Source organism: Symsagittifera roscoffensis, chromosome 7, assembly GCF_963678635.1.
Source record: "Symsagittifera roscoffensis chromosome 7, txSymRosc1.1, whole genome shotgun sequence".
Lineage (NCBI taxonomy): Eukaryota > Metazoa > Xenacoelomorpha > Acoela > Convolutidae > Symsagittifera > Symsagittifera roscoffensis.
In genome coordinates this window covers 19,663,028-19,676,358 of record NC_087068.1, presented here as the reverse complement: position 1 = coordinate 19,676,358, position 13,331 = coordinate 19,663,028, and the positions used below count along the sequence as shown (strand labels likewise).

Sequence of the window (13,331 nt, the reverse complement as noted above, 5' to 3'; positions counted from 1 at the left end):
TCACCTTAACAGATATCGTTAAAATTTATTTAAAACAGTCAGATAAGAAGATTTTTATTCTAAAATTTATCAAAATCAATCGGTCTCTAAAACTTTGGAATTCGACCTAAGATTGGACAGTCCAAGCTTTAGATCTATTCCTAAGATCGTCATTCAGTTGTTCATGGTCACTAACCCCTTCTTAACCAAGAGCTTAATAACATAACACATAACATAACATAACACACATATCACACATTACATACAACTTAGTTTTTAGCCTAACACCTTCTCGCACGTCACTCAGCGTATACTTAAGTAATATTTCTTATGTAAATGTACTTGTATACTAGTATCAGAGAATATCACGTGTACAAGCGCGTACAACTCCCGAGGATGCAGTCGTCCTCTGTTTGGATCGTACACTGGAAGCGAGAGCTCCTTCACGTCCATTTCAACGAGGAAGTCTCTCAACCTCGTCAACGATAAGACTAGGTTCTCTGGGTCCACGTGCTGCTTCTCCGTCGCCCTCGTCACCAAGAAGCATAGGTATTTTCCCGCTATCTGTGACGCCGCCGGAGGTAAGGCTGCTACGCCCCCTACTCCTGGTCGTTGCTTCCAAAGGAACTCTACGTTTTTGTATTCTCTCTTAAAATGTGCCGCTAACGCCGTCCTAAAACTCATGTCTGCTGTGATTGCTATCGCACATGTTCTATTTGTGAGTATGAAATCACTGTCTGTTAGTATTATGTTACTTGAATATTCATTTGGTAAGTTAAAATATGACTCAACTACCCTCCCTATGTCAGGTTTCTTAGGTTCTTCGCCTGTCTCTGCTTCTAAGTCTCCTGTTTCTCTTGCTACTCTTAATTTTTTTATTATCAAGTTTTCAGTGTGGGTAAGTCCTACCCCCACTCCCCGGACAAAAATATCCATCGACTTCCCCGTCGATCACATACCGGGTATCAAGTCGAGGTTAGAAGCTGGAATGAGTAGTTGTCCTTCCCAGGAGGATCATCTCGTTCGGTCTTGATGTATTTCATGCTTTCACGATCTACGTCTTGAATCGTGACGCTGGTCCCCTCTGGGTCCGAGGTCATTTCGTTCAGCCACTCTAAGACACGCAGGTTCGTCAGGTCATGTTCATATGACTGCTGTTGCTCGTCGTCGAATTCTACCTCGGGTTTCGACCGGTCGTCGACCCACTCATCGTCGTGATCATTGACTATGTCAATGTCTTGTGACACTATTATTTCTTCTAGACCCACTTCTTCTTCCACTATCTTCTTCAGATCTAACCTATCCACTACAAAGTCGTCATCGTAAGGATTATATTTCTTTCTTGGTCTTGTCCCGTCCTTCTGACAAGTCTGTATCGTGAACGGAAGATCCGGTTCCAAGTTCTTGGGAATCTCTATCTGTTCGGGATCCTGCCAATCCTCCTCTGCGTAGGGTAAGGTTTCATCGTCCGCTCCGATCACCTCGTTTGGATCCAGGTCCTGCGGTGTATCCATTCCTTCCTCCACGACTTCGTTTCCATCGTTCTTCTCCCTGGTGCCCTTCTCGTTGACCTCACAAGCAGGATCCATCATTAGATAATCCCGTTCTTCCATGTCTGCAGGTATACACCAGTCTTTTGTCGATGGATTGTGTGGCTTAATGTTCTCGTAGTGGGCGGCTCGGCTAGTATTCAGTCTATAAAAGCGTCCCTCCTGGTGCACTTCCGTTATCATGAAGGGTCCCCTCCACTTTTTTAAGTTCCAAGTTTTTTCGTTCCTTTCGGTGGTATAACGTTCTGAAATACCCATACGTAATCTCTCACCTTGTAAGCTTTTACACCAGCTGCTTTCTTGTCGAATTTTTTCCTCTGCCTTGCCTGTGCTTGCTGAGTATTTTGTCTGCATAAATCGTTCAACTCCTGTTGACGTCTGATCACATCCCTCACATAGACCTGTGGAGATTTTTCTTTCCCTCATACTCTGGGTAGAAAAAGGTTAAGGGTAAAGACTTCTCGTGTCCAGTTAGCATCATGTGTGGACTAACTCCAGTGGTGGAGTGTTGCGTGCTATTATAGGCTCCCATCACCTGTGGAAGGTATCTGTCCCAATCGGTCATGTACCTGGAACAATATACTCTCAGCATCGACACTAACGTCCTATTCTGTCTTTCCACTAAGCCATTCGTCTGGGGGTGGTATGTCGTGGAGTGAGCCTGAGCAACCTGCGAGCGTCTCATAAGCTCTTTCGTAAGCTCTCCTACGAAAGCTGTTCCATTATCTGATTGAAACGTCATCGGACAACCATGTCTCGCTATCCACGTATTGATCAGGTGGTCGCATGTCTCTTCCGCCGAGGCAATTATGCAGGGCACGGCCTCTGCATACTTCGTAAAGTGATCTATCATGACCAGGACTTGGTTATAACCGCTGTCTGTCATGCATATCTTTTGGTGATCTATCTGCACCACCTCGTTGAATTCAGACGACTCGATCGATTGTAAAGGAAATCGCAATTTCCTTGAATCCTTGACCTGTTGGCATGACAGGCACGCTGTCACCCAATTCTCACATGCCTTTTTCAATCCAGGCCACTCGAAGCGCTTCAGGATCCTCTGATGTACCTTGTCGATCACCTGATGGCCCATCTGATCATGCGACCTGAATAATAGTTCTGTCTGATAGAGTTGCGGTAACACTATCGCGTTATACTTGTATAGGACTCTGTCTTCCTCTCTTCTTTTGCAAGCCACAATCCCGTCTTTGTTCAAATATAACCTCCCTTCCTTCTGCATGAAGTACTGTCTCAGGATGCGATAACTATCTTCCTCGAGGTCCCCTTTATCGGGAGAACCTTTCTCGATCCACTTTTTCAGGTTGCTTGTCATGCGATCATTTCTCTGCGCCCTGAGAAGATCCGAGAGTCTGTACCTCGCCTTCAAGTACTTCTTCATGACCCTCATCTGACTATTCAGCTCATTGGTCTGATGTGTGTCTTCTTCCATCTTAACGCACCAAATCTTCGCCAGCGGCTGTGTTTCTTGCTGGAACGGCTGAAGATCAGTCCTGACTACCTCTTTTTGTGGCAACAGACTTATCGAACGTTTCGATACCGCTATTGTCTCCAAATCATCCGCTGCGTTGTCAAAGACTCTTCCGCTTGGTATAAGGTAGCGATCACTGTCAGGATCCTGGTACACCTCTCTGTCCAGATCCCTTGCCCGAGTTTCCACTAGTAGTGTGTGGATCGCTAGTTCGGACAGTTCTGATCCCGAGCGCGAGTTCCTGTCTGAATAGGTGTCAATTCCTGAGTTTCGGGAATTGTCATCTGTTGAAGAAGTTGTGATGGAGTTGGCACGCTCCTCCAGATCATGTCTGTGCCTTCTTCGCATCCATCTGAACTGCCCAGGCAAAACCTTGTTCGCCAGGTCCTATTTCTCATCAGGAACTTTTTCATCTATCTCAGACTCACCGGACAAACTTTCTTGTCCCGGGTGTTGATCTTGTACTTGCTGGCTCTTCTCATCGTTCGTCTCCCCGGACAAACAATCTTGCAGCAGGTTTTGTTCTACCTTCTCACCTTCTTTATCCTGATCCACGAAGGTAACGGTTTTCCTACGCGTACTGCTTCCCTGTACTTTCCGTCCGTAAGAAGTACTGGTTAAAATCTCGTGGGGTATTGAGGATACTAGTTAGTGAACTATTATCCTACAATCCCTCTCGTTCTCTTCGTGTTGTCGTCTGGACGGCATGATCTTCACCTTCTCACTGACTGTTAGCAATACCACTGCTGCTGTCCACTCGGGGTCATCTCTGGTCACTTCTCTTTCTAACAATCCACCCAGCATCCGCATCACTTGCGATGTGACCTGCACCGTTTTATCCAATAATGAGAGGCTGTTTATGTTCATGCGAGAGAGTTCTTGCTGGACCAGATTCGAGCGCAGCAACAGATCCAAGGGGACCGGGTCCTCCTTGGACAGGATCTTTATCTCGGCTGCTTTCTCTACAGGTAACTCGGGGTGTCCTGGAATTGGATGTCCAGACTTGTCCAACCATCTGGTTAAGGGAAGCGCTTCATAGGTTTCTTTGTCCAGAAACGAGAATCCCTCCTTTATTTCTGCTTGATTGGCTTGCTTCTGCTCCAATCTTTCATAGAACTCAGTTTTCTTACTGAGGCTGTCAGCATTCTGTTGTTTATCACGCATCCTGTGCTCGATTATCATGTGGTAGCCATCCAATCTTACTATTCATCTACCAATGTAACTCTGATCCATCGAGTAGGTCTTCAACCAGGATATCGCTCTGTTGTCTACGCGTAACTTAAAGGGAGCGCTCCCCAAGTATGCGCGGTATTTTTCCACAAATGTGACTACTGCAAACATGGTGCGCCATATTTCATCTCAGTGTCACTCAAGACCTTGCTGCCGTATGCAATGGGACGGAGAACTGTTCTTCCGTTCCATTCTTGCTCCTGATGCAAAATTCCTGAGATGGCTACTACCGATGCGTCTGTGCCCTTTTCTGTAGGCATGCCTAGCACTGGCGCTTCGCACAGTTCCCGCTTTATGTTCTCGAAGGCAACTTCTGCTTCGTCGTTCCATTCGAACTTTTTCCCTTTGTTGCGCATCAGCTTCTGCATCGGATACACCTTGTCCGCATATCCTTTATTGAACTCCCGGTAATAATTGGCAAACCCTAGGAAGCTCATTAGCTGTGTGTCCGTTCTCGGAGCCTTCCATGTCAACACAGCCTCTACTGCTTCCGGATCTGGCCTCACACCATGCCTGTCCACCATTCTTCCCAGGTACTTGATCAAATCCCTAAGGATTTCACATTTAGATGGTTTGCATTTCAAGCCTGCTCTTTTCATTTATCCAAAGACCTCATCGATCCTATCAATGTGGTCTTCCAGGGTCGGTGTCGCTATGACTACGTCATCCACGTAACACATAAAGAGATTCCCGTACTTCTTGGTCATTCTGGTCAAAGCCTGAGCCATCAGTCTTTGAAAAGTGGCCGTTGCATTGCACAAGCCGAAGGGCATCCTCTTCCACTGGTAAAATCCCAATTCGCACGCGAATCCGGTTTTCTCTCTATCCTTTTTCCGCAGAGGGACCTGCCAGAAGGCAGAACCCAAGTCCAATGTGGTGAAGAACTTGGCATCACCAAGCTTAGAGAGGCTCTCGTCTATTCGCGGTATCGGGTACGCATCTTTTATCGTTACCGCGTTCAAGTAACGAAAGTCGCAACAAAACCTAAACTGCCCCCTTTCTTCTTCGCCCTTACTACCCCGCAAGCCCATGGCGATTTCGAGGGTCCTATCATGTTGTATTCAAGCAACATTTCAATTTCCGCTCGGCACGCTTCCGACTTGTGTGGCGTCATTCGTCTTGCGCCTTCCCCTTGGGGAACGGCGCCCTCTTCAAGTTCGATTTCGTGCTCGACGAAATTACAGCAACCGATATCCGCCTTATGTTTTGAAAATACATCTGCGTTCCGATTTAAGAGGTCCCGCAATTTTTCTAAATCTCCCTCACCTATTTTCCCTTTTAAATGTTCTATCTCTGGCAAAACTGGTTTGTCAGATTCTAGTTCATATGACGAGGGGCGTTCCGGAAAATTCGAGCAGCTCGATAAGCCGTCGCGCGTTTCGGATTTCATTGAAATCAATTTATGAATAGATTTTAATTCATTAATCCTCATTAAAATTTTATCTTTATTGGCATGAAAAGGACAGTCTTTCACACTGTGTTTCTTCAAGTTTTGTTTCTCCTCATAGTCGGTCCTCATCGGCAAAGCGTAACCAAGCTTTTCTCCACGCTGGATTGAAACCGTGGTGTCCAGTGTGTTCAATAACACACTGACACACAGTCCGTTTCGCGTTACCGAGAAGCTCCGGACAAAAATCACCGAACTCTGACTATCTGGTTTCGGTACTAAACAAACCTGTTTACTATCGCTTAACGAATTTAAATTCCTCATTCTAAAAATTGCCACCACAGCTTGTCCTGGCTGTAGCTTCACTTTTCTATCTAAAAAAATTGGTACCTTGTTTTCGTCTGTTATTATCCTATTAATTGGTTTCCTAACATACTTCCGGTCTGGGTTTCTAATCCGTATCAGACCGTTGTTCAAGTCAATCATCACGTCAACATTCCTGACGAAATCTCTGCCCAAGATGAATTGGTCGTCGTCGTCCAAATTTTCTACCACCAGGAAGCTCATCCAAAGATCCCGTCCTTCCAGGTGGAGAACCGTTATTGGTGTTCTTCCAGCTACGTAGATCGCTCCTCGATTGGCGGCGGCCAGTCGGAGATTCGTTGGAGTTAGATCCTCCCTCGTGAAGCCCATTCTTTCCCAAGTTTTTATCGGCATCACACTCACTACCGCTCCTGTGTCCAGAAGCCTTGTGACTCCGATTTTCTTTCCGTTGGTGTCGAGCAGATGTGCGGTCACATCTGCTTCATACCCAATGTGTACTGCATCTTGTTCCATCATGGCGTCATGGCCTATCCTGCGGACTTTGAGTTCCTCCTCACCCAAATAGATCTGCCCCATTTGGTCACTATCTGTTGTTACATAAGTCCTAGTGTAGATACTGATTCCATCCACGTTCAGCATCACTTGATACGGCCCATAGACCTCCAGGTAGCGTCCATGAAGTTTCTTCATGCGAGGGCCACCCGTTGTTAGTAGTGCTCGCACAGCTCTCGATTCAGTGCGTGGCTCCACCTGCCTCAGATAATCTGCATATGTGTCCAAATGCATCAAAGTGAACTCGGATGGTTCACTCAGATTTCTGATTACCTGATGTCCAGCCACTGAGATTATCGACCGTATCTTGCTTCCTTGTGGCACCATGCCGAACCTCTGACCGGATATCACATTAAGTTTCATGTTCAAACTGCTTGGTGATTTAGTCTCCTCGACCTCCGTTGCTTCGAAGGTATTCAGTTGCTCCTGTAGTTTCTCATGCTCCAGTTCGAGTTTCACTTTTTGTTCGATCTCTTTCGTCACCAGTTCCTGCTGCACTCTATTCAGAGCATCCCCTGCGGCTGCCCTATAATCAATCTTGAAGACATCGGCCGCAGTCACTGATTCCGGTTCACGTGTCTCTTTAGTTACCGCTTGCATTTTCTTCGTCACCAGCTCCTGCGGTTTGTCTTTTCTGCGCGCCTCCGCTTCACTCAACAGGCGAGCCTTGCTGGCTTTCACTCCTGATAAAGATTTCTCATGCCTTGGATGCTTGATGTCTGCCACTGCATCCCAGAATTGTGGACAATCTGATTTAAAATGACCTTCCAAGTTGCAAAAGACACACCTCGGGCCGAATTTTGCAATTACTCCTCTCATGAAATCCTCATGGTCAACTTCTGACGCATCTTCGTCCTCGAGGCTAAAGCCTATTGCTTTCATGCCTTGTTTGTAAGTTGGGCATGCTGACACGTGATGGTCTGTTGAACCGCAATTGGCACAAGAGCGTCTCTTGTCCATATCATCCCTCGGTTTGTACCAGTTGTTCCCTTGGTTTGCTGGCCCATTGTTAAAATTGCCATAATTGTTCTTATAAAAACCAGATCTCGAAGGAGGTTTCAATAAAAGATATTCTTTTGACTTGAGCCTCAACTCCTCTGGTGTCGGCGCATTAGTTGATAGTGTTGTGTAATGCGTTGCCAGCATTGTCCGAAGTTCATCATTCTTCACACCATCGATGAATTTTGAGGCTACTGCCAGGTTCATCCTTCGGTTTGACTCATCCGGTTGGCTGCGTCTTCTCAACATTTCCAAGTCGTCTAGAAACCTGTCTATCGTTTCATCCTCTCGTTGCCTCCGTTTCTTGAAGCGCATCATTGACTGGTGTCCCTGCACCCCTGATCCAAAACGGTTTAACAAGATTTCGAAGATTTTCTCGGCTGTGTCACGCTGATATTGCTTCTTGGCGATGACACAGTTCAGGGCTGTCCCTTCCAAGTTGCTGGTGAGCGCACTGCACTCTTGTCTTTCCGACAAGTCCTCTTCCTCGAAATGCAGTTTCATTACCTCTATCCAGGTGTCAATACAGCCATCAGATTCGTCTTTATAGCAACTTGGTTTCTTAAAGACTCTTCTGGACTTCTCACTGCGTTCATTGGTTCTGGATAACCTTGTAAGGAATGTCTCCAAAGACCTGTTTAGGGGTTCAAAGGCTGTGGCCATTGCCGTAGCATCCCTTGAGTGTCCCGCCGTGAGTGTTTCCCCCTTGGCCCACATGACTCCTCCCTGGGCTCGCATATCTCCTGTTACCGGAATCACTTCTCCCAGTCGCATGTGTGCCTTGCGTTGGTCGTTCGTTAGAGGTCTGTCTGTTCCCCGATGAACTTGCTCTACTGTTCGGGCCCCATGTTCTATTATCCCTTGTGGCATAGCCTGATGAACTGCCCCTACCTCTAGTGGATCCATATGTCCTCCTCCTTTGATGGTCATTGAAGTTCACCTTCGGCTCCCTGCTGGGACCTCCCGAGTTCGGTTCCCCTTCTTTTTGTCCACTGTTGCTTCCTAGTAGCCCGTCCAACCTAGCCATGATAGCCTGGGTTCGCCTCTCCATCATCGCGTCTATCTTTGTGTCAAGAGTCCCAAGAGACTGCTCTTGCTGAATTCTTAACTTCTCCATGTCGTCTCTTAAGCGTAACTCTCTCTGTTCCGCTTCTCTTGTCATTCGCGACAAGTTCTTCGCTATGTGCTCGTCCGTTCTTTCTTTCAAGCGTTTTTTGCTCCTACCAACTTCTTGTCTATTGCGGTTATGTTTATTTCTTCCAGCAGACTTTCTCTTTCAATGTGAACTGCTCTTTCTAGTTCACTCATTCTTATGGACATCTGTTCATTTTGTTCTCCTAGACTGTCCACTATGTTGTTCAAGGCTCCTTCTAGTGCTGCCCCGTTATCTACGAGTGGCGTCACTAGTGGCGGTGTAACCCTGTCGGTCCCAGGTAGCCTCGTGCTGGTGGAGATTCGGGCCTTGACTCTCTGCCTCGACGTCTTTTCATTATCCACATCAGGATCGGCCAATGCGTTGCCTAGCCCTTTGTTTCTACTCTCCCCAGTTTGCGGCTCTGAACTTGTCATAACCGCGAAGAATATCGACTGGCCCGGTGTGTTTACCTCTTTGCTTATCGTTATCACCACACCAAATTTGTCCATGGTTCCAGTCTCTCTTTCGACGTATGCCTCATTCTCCTGGGTCGAACTATAGAGGCTGACTTGAGATCCAAAATCCACTTGCTCGTCTTCATCCTCTTCTTCCTCCTGGGATTCACCTTCATTTCCTGTGCCCACTCCCATGGTGAATGGAAAGATGTTTCCTAAGGTGTTCCTCATTCTTTCTGAGAACGATGAGGACGTTGTTTGTTTCTCAGTCCCGCCTGCCATCATGGTGTTGTCTGTTGGAGACTTTCTAGTTGCCACAATTTCAGTTGAAATGTCGGACAGTTCCGACATCTCTTCTCGATCCAATGTCCCGGTGGAAGTGGCAAAATCATGGCCTTGTTCTACCGGAGTAGATTCACTCGCCAGCCTTCTGCCTCTCCCTTCTAGTCCATGTCCTTCCTGGTTGTCATTCCTGGCCTGGTCTGTATTGACCTCCACTTCTAACATTTCTTTTCTCTCTTCTGAGGTCTTCTGACTCCTCGTTTCAACCATTCTGCCTGAAACCGTCTCCCCTTTGTCGGTCCGGGCTCGTTTGATCCGATCCACAAAAGGGTCGGTCATTGTTCTTCTTTGCTTTTTAGGTATGAATTTCCTAGAGCTATTACCTCGTTTAGGTATCCTTGATGTGTCTAGACTCATTCTCAATCTGTCACTTCTTAATGCCTATACGCTCAATTCGATTGCTAGTGACCTTATTGTTTGACTATCAATAATAATGACACAACACAATAAATTTCACAAGATTCTATTAAATAGTGACCACGAATCCCTGTATGTTATCAGAGTACAGTTTGTATATAATATATTCACACTAACCAATTATCGTTCGTAAGATTTGAGAACTAGCACAATATGATGTTATCAGTCAATTTAAAAGATAGTGTACTCACTACCCAATCAAGCACAAATTATGTTGATTTAAAATCAAAAACAAAAAAATATATATAATGACAGAATAAGAATATCTCTATAAAAAAAAGTATTTGTATTGTACTTTTAGTCGGTCGCAGTACAATAGTCGAACTTATATTTTAAAGAAAAAGCTTTCCCTGCTTGGTGCTGCACCAAACAGAAAAACTTTGAAGGCAGTAATTTTCTCAAGTGGGCGTCTATTGCACCCACCGAGTACTGTGTTACCTATCTGCCTTCGGACTGCCCGAGCTAGACCTACTAAAATCCTCAGGGCAGTCACTTTTCACAAAAACGTATTGGGTTTCAATCCACACCAAATAATTACGCTCTTTTTAGTTTAGACTTAGTGTAGCGAATATCCGAGTTCGGACCTGTTTTGTTTTGGTCTGGTTTTTACTGAAGGCAAGTTACCAGTGCAGTCACTGATTCCTAGCCTGTCTGCTAATAACATAATACCTCTCACTGTAGTCTTTTCTTCTGTTTACCTAAGTCTTTTAATAAAATACTACCCCTCCGGATTGGCAAAATTGAGACCCCTCCGGATTGGGACCCCTATGAGTTAGCAAATATAAGACCCCTCCGGATTGGGACCCCTCTGAAATAGTAAATATAAGACCCCTCCGGATTGGGACCCCTCCGGTTTTGTGAAAACAAGACCCTTCCGGATTGGGACCCCTCCGAATTAGCTTTTCGGAGATTTCCTTCTTTCAACCTATACCCCTCCGGATACGTTCTTCGATGCTATTATGCTTTTTAAATTAACTAGGAAGGGTATGTGATCCTTTCTCAGACCCTTGCGGGCTGAAGTTTAGCCCCTTATTTGACAATTCACGCTAACGGTGAAGGGTCTTATCGCTAGCCTAACTTCGGCTCTATTAAGGTTTTCTTGTGCCTTTAGCCTTCCCTTTTCGTCTAGAACAGCCTAAAGTTACTTTATTCAACCGCTATTACCTTTTGGTAGGGGTGTAAGGGTTTTCCAAAAAAATTTATAAAACGTGAAGGGTCTACCCTCCCAAATTGGTGAATTTGTTAAAAACAATCTCAAAAACTTTTCACGTTTGCTTTTTCGAAAAACTTTTATCCCTATCAGTAAGCTCAGCCAATTTCGGATCTATTGGTACTAAGATTGACTGGATCTGTCCAGTAGTTCCAAAGTTATTAACCAAAACGTCTTTTTTCTAAAGTCAAAAAATTTCTCTCTTATAGGTTCCGCCTAACTTTTTCCGCAATTCTGTTCTTTTCGACCTAAAAATTATTGATCCGAGCTCAGAAGGCCTATACTCTTCTAGTTCAATGCAAAAGACCCGATCTAAAACCTCCACTGTATTGACCTCCACTTCTAACATTTCTTTTCTCTCTTCTGAGGTCTTCTGACTCCTCGTTTCAACCATTCTGCCTGAAACCGTCTCCCCTTTGTCGGTCCGGGCTCGTTTGATCCGATCCACAAAAGGGTCGGTCATTGTTCTTCTTTGCTTTTTAGGTATGAATTTCCTAGAGCTATTACCTCGTTTAGGTATCCTTGATGTGTCTAGACTCATTCTCAATCTGTCACTTCTTAATGCCTATACGCTCAATTCGATTGCTAGTGACCTTATTGTTTGACTATCAATAATAATGACACAACACAATAAATTTCACAAGATTCTATTAAATAGTGACCACGAATCCCTGTATGTTATCAGAGTACAGTTTGTATATAATATATTCACACTAACCAATTATCGTTCGTAAGATTTGAGAACTAGCACAATATGATGTTATCAGTCAATTTAAAAGATAGTGTACTCACTACCCAATCAAGCACAAATTATGTTGATTTAAAATCAAAAACAAAAAAATATATATAATGACAGAATAAGAATATCTCTATAAAAAAAAGTATTTGTATTGTACTTATAGTCGGTCGCAGTACAATAGTCGAACTTATATTTTAAAGAAAAAGCTTTCCCTGCTTGGTGCTGCACCAAACAGAAAAACTTTGAAGGCAGTAATTTTCTCAAGTGGGCGTCTATTGCACCCACCGAGTACTGTGTTACCTATCTGCCTTCGGACTGCCCGAGCTAGACCTACTAAAATCCTCAGGGCAGTCACTTTTCACAAAAACGTATTGGGTTTCAATCCACACCAAATAATTACGCTCTTTTTAGTTTAGACTTAGTGTAGCGAATATCCGAGTTCGGACCTGTTTTGTTTTGGTCTGGTTTTTACTGAAGGCAAGTTACCAGTGCAGTCACTGATTCCTAGCCTGTCTGCTAATAACATAATACCTCTCACTGTAGTCTTTTCTTCTGTTTACCTAAGTCTTTTAATAAAATACTACCCCTCCGGATTGGCAAAATTGAGACCCCTCCAGATTGGGACCCCTATGAGTTAGCAAATATAAGACCCCTCCGGATTGGGACCCCTCTGAAATAGTAAATATAAGACCCCTCCGGATTGGGACCCCTCCGGTTTTGTGAAAACAAGACCCTTCCGGATTGGGACCCCTCCGAATTAGCTTTTCGGAGATTTCCTTCTTTCAACCTATACCCCTCCGGATACGTTCTTCGATGCTATTATGCTTTTTAAATTAACTAGGAAGGGTATGTGATCCTTTCTCAGACCCTTGCGGGCTGAAGTTTAGCCCCTTATTTGACAATTCACGCTAACGGTGAAGGGTCTTATCGCTAGCCTAACTTCGGCTCTATTAAGGTTTTCTTGTGCCTTTAGCCTTCCCTTTTCGTCTAGAACAGCCTAAAGTTACTTTATTCAACCGCTATTACCTTTTGGTAGGGGTGTAAGGGTTTTCCAAAAAAATTTATAAAACGTGAAGGGTCTACCCTCCCAAATTGGTGAATTTGCTAAAAACAATCTCAAAAACTTTTCACGTTTGCTTTTTCGAAAAACTTTTATCCCTATCAGTAAGCTCAGCCAATTTCGGATCTATTGGTACTAAGATTGACTGGATCTGTCCAGTAGTTCCAAAGTTATTAACCAAAACGTCTTTTTTCTAAAGTCAAAAAATTTCTCTCTTATAGGTTCCGCCTAACTTTTTCCGCAATTCTGTTCTTTTCGACCTAAAAATTATTGATCCGAGCTCAGAAGGCCTATACTCTTCTAGTTCAATGCAAAAGACCCGATCTAAAACGCTTTAGTTGAAAAAAATTGCGAAAAACTATGCTACCTGTACCACTCCGGATTGATGAATCCACCAAATCAAACACGTTAAGTTCGATTTCTCTGCAACCCGGAAGGCTTCCGGGTAGCGGGTTTTAAAACT

The 13,331-nt window shown here is 44.6% G+C and overlaps 1 protein-coding gene across 1 annotated transcript; it reads right to left on the bottom strand.

The window, feature by feature from the left end:
- Positions 1-944: 944 nt before the first annotated feature.
- On the bottom strand, positions 945-9,652 carry LOC134851940 (uncharacterized). Its single transcript, XM_063868215.1, has 4 exons — positions 9,520-9,652; positions 6,971-7,194; positions 4,511-4,709; positions 945-1,093 (listed from the first exon to the last, which is right to left on the bottom strand). The coding sequence occupies exons 1-4, from the start codon at positions 9,650-9,652 to the stop codon at positions 945-947; spliced, it is 705 nt and encodes a 234-aa protein (XP_063724285.1).
- Between the last annotated feature and the right edge of the window lie 3,679 nt (positions 9,653-13,331).

Excerpts from the sequence above, each read along its gene's own strand:
- LOC134851940 (XM_063868215.1), bottom strand. The coding sequence starts at position 9,652 with ATGGTTGAAACGAGGAGTCAGAAGACCTCAGAAGAGAGAAAAGAAATG. Across the intron at positions 7,195-9,519 it reads GAGAGGCAGAAGGCTGGCGA|GAGTGAAAGCCAGCAAGGCT; the intron begins GTGAATCTACTC and ends AATCTTTATCAG. Across the intron at positions 1,094-4,510 it reads GTGCGAAGCGCCAGTGCTAG|AGTGGCTGAACGAAATGACC; the intron begins GCATGCCTACAG and ends TGCGTGTCTTAG.